Genomic DNA, 2,291 nt, shown 5'->3' with positions numbered 1-2,291 from the left:
GTCAAGCATTGGAACAGGCTGCTCAGGGAAGCACTGGAGTCACCTTCCCTGGGGGTATGTAAAAGATGTGTAGATGTGGACATGGTTTAGTGGTGGACTGGGTAGTGTTAGGCTTTCAGTTGGACTCAAAGATCTTAAAGCTCTTTTTCAACCTAAAAGATTCTATGATTAGGTTAAAGTTAAGCTTCATTATTAATAAAATATTTAATGTAAGCTTAATTTATTATTTTTATTGTTGCTGAAGACACAGATGTGCCCAAGTTATTAACATTTATGAAAAGATACTGAAGAAAAAGAAACTCTTAAAAAGCACTGGAGTAGTAACTGGAACTACTAGTAGTAGTAATTGGAACAATTTTTTTTTAATTCATCAAAATGTAATTTTTTCCTTCATTTAGAGATCCAACCCATGACTTAACAGCTGTTTACAGCAAAATAAGTAGTTGTTTATGGTTCATCTGAAAAATGCTACTGCTGGACCTACAATAAGCATGAACAAAACTACCTTCTCTTGCCCAGCATGATTCTCATCTTCATGTTCCTCTTCCACTCTATCTCGTTTCAGTGCTTTCAAAAATTCACTCTTCTTATCAGTCCGCATTCTTGTCAATTTTGTTAAACGAGGCTGACCAATTTTGTCAACAGGGGATGAAGAATTTGACCGATTACACTAATGTGGGAAGTCAGGAAAAGAAAAAAAAAAATAGAAGTTTATTAATTAGAAAACTTGGAATGAAGGACAAGATGACTCCCTGGCACCTGTAGTTTCAGGTTTCACATATGCCCAGAGTCAAAAGCAGAGGGAAGAGAATTGTACTTCAGTACAGTTCTTACATGTAAACTCAGAGAGGGAGGTTTATGGAGCACTGATAATGAACAGTGGACCTTCTGAAGTGTATCATACCATTAGCAGTTTTGAAGTTTAAACCTATCAGGTTATACTTCCTAATGCATCATTTTTACTCCAAGTCAAATCTACAAAGCAAATTATGCAGTACTTAAAGGGCCAAGTGATGTGCCTTCCGTATTTCTCACACGTTAACTTCCAAAAAAACTTATTTAATACAATTCTGTACAAAACTTACTGATCTTATCTAACCAAACTAAACGTTTTATAGATTTGATAAAGACTACAGACATTGCTTTACCTCTTTCACTGAATTTTGTGATATAGTAAATGCCTTGGCAGTTGATTTGAAAGGACTGAAATTGCCAACACCATATGCAGATTCATGAGTAAATGGATTCCCAAGTTTGTTTTCTTTTGCTTGGCTTTTCCACTGTGTAGGCTAAACAAAAATTTAAACAGAAATTTGAAGTGTCAATAACTACAACAGGATTATTTTCAGTAATCTTCAGAAAAATGATTAAGCAAAAGCAAACCAAAATTACAACCATAATTCAGTGCAAACACCTGCTTTCTTGTGGAAAAGAGACTGTTTTATTCAACTGTTTACATTTTTTATATAAACACTAAGATTTCAAAACAATTAAGACCCTTCTATTTGAGATATTAACAATCAAAATATGAGCTCTCAACAGCTGAAAGTACTGTTTTTAACATAGAATGTTAGAGTTCAGAACTACTCCACCATATGCTCTCAGGAGCACAGAAAAATTCCTGAAACAAAAATCGAGAGATGGACATGGAAACTTGCATTTGGAAAGGGATCAGAATGACACTAATAGGTTGCAACATCATCTCTATCAATAATTGGGATCAATTCTGAAGATATTTTTATGTCAGCTATATCTCTCCACTAGATATCTATTTTTCTGTTAAAATCATACATACAGAAGGCATTGCTATTGCACAAGTTAAAAAGATCCTTTCCATTCTCACTTGGACAGTTCTTGCACTTCTCAAAAAAGGTAAATGAGAAACAAAGCGAGATCAAATTACAGTATAGTTTAAAAAGAAAAATGAGGAAAAAGTTGTTTCCATTCACTTTTGGAGTATGCTGCAGTTAGCAACAGTTGAAAGCATAATAATCTAGGAACAATATTCTCAAGGGTGAGTAAGCACATTCAGAATTACAGCATGACTTTTTCCAGCATGTTTATTCATGCCACCGATATCCAACACTCACCTTTGTGGGTGCAGTGACAGGTTTAGGAACTAATCCTTTATAAACACTAGTGCCAGTTCCATTCCTTACTGGCTGTGAATGAAGACTTCCTACTACTGGAAATCCAGATATCTGCAGTTCTTTTGTATTGCCCTTTTTAATGACCAGCATTCTTGGAGATCTAGATTTAGGATTCAAAGGGTACTCTGGAAAAAAAAAAAA

At 34.7% G+C, this 2,291-nt stretch overlaps 1 protein-coding gene across 1 annotated transcript; it reads right to left on the bottom strand.

Annotated features, from left to right (window-relative positions):
* Positions 1–505: 505 nt before the first annotated feature.
* LOC104531673 (vasculin-like) lies at positions 506–2,240 on the bottom strand (the record flags this gene model as incomplete). Its single annotated transcript, XM_010176634.1, has 3 exons — positions 2,091–2,240; positions 1,149–1,289; positions 506–670 (listed from the first exon to the last, which is right to left on the bottom strand). Coding segments are annotated over exons 1-3 (456 nt in total), but the record flags the coding sequence as incomplete, so codon positions are not given.
* Positions 2,241–2,291: the final 51 nt, after the last annotated feature.

This window comes from Antrostomus carolinensis, unplaced genomic scaffold (assembly GCF_000700745.2).
Source record: "Antrostomus carolinensis isolate BGI_N321 unplaced genomic scaffold, ASM70074v2 C13506452, whole genome shotgun sequence".
Taxonomy (NCBI): domain Eukaryota; kingdom Metazoa; phylum Chordata; class Aves; order Caprimulgiformes; family Caprimulgidae; genus Antrostomus; species Antrostomus carolinensis.
This window is presented reverse-complemented; position numbering and strand designations above follow the sequence as displayed.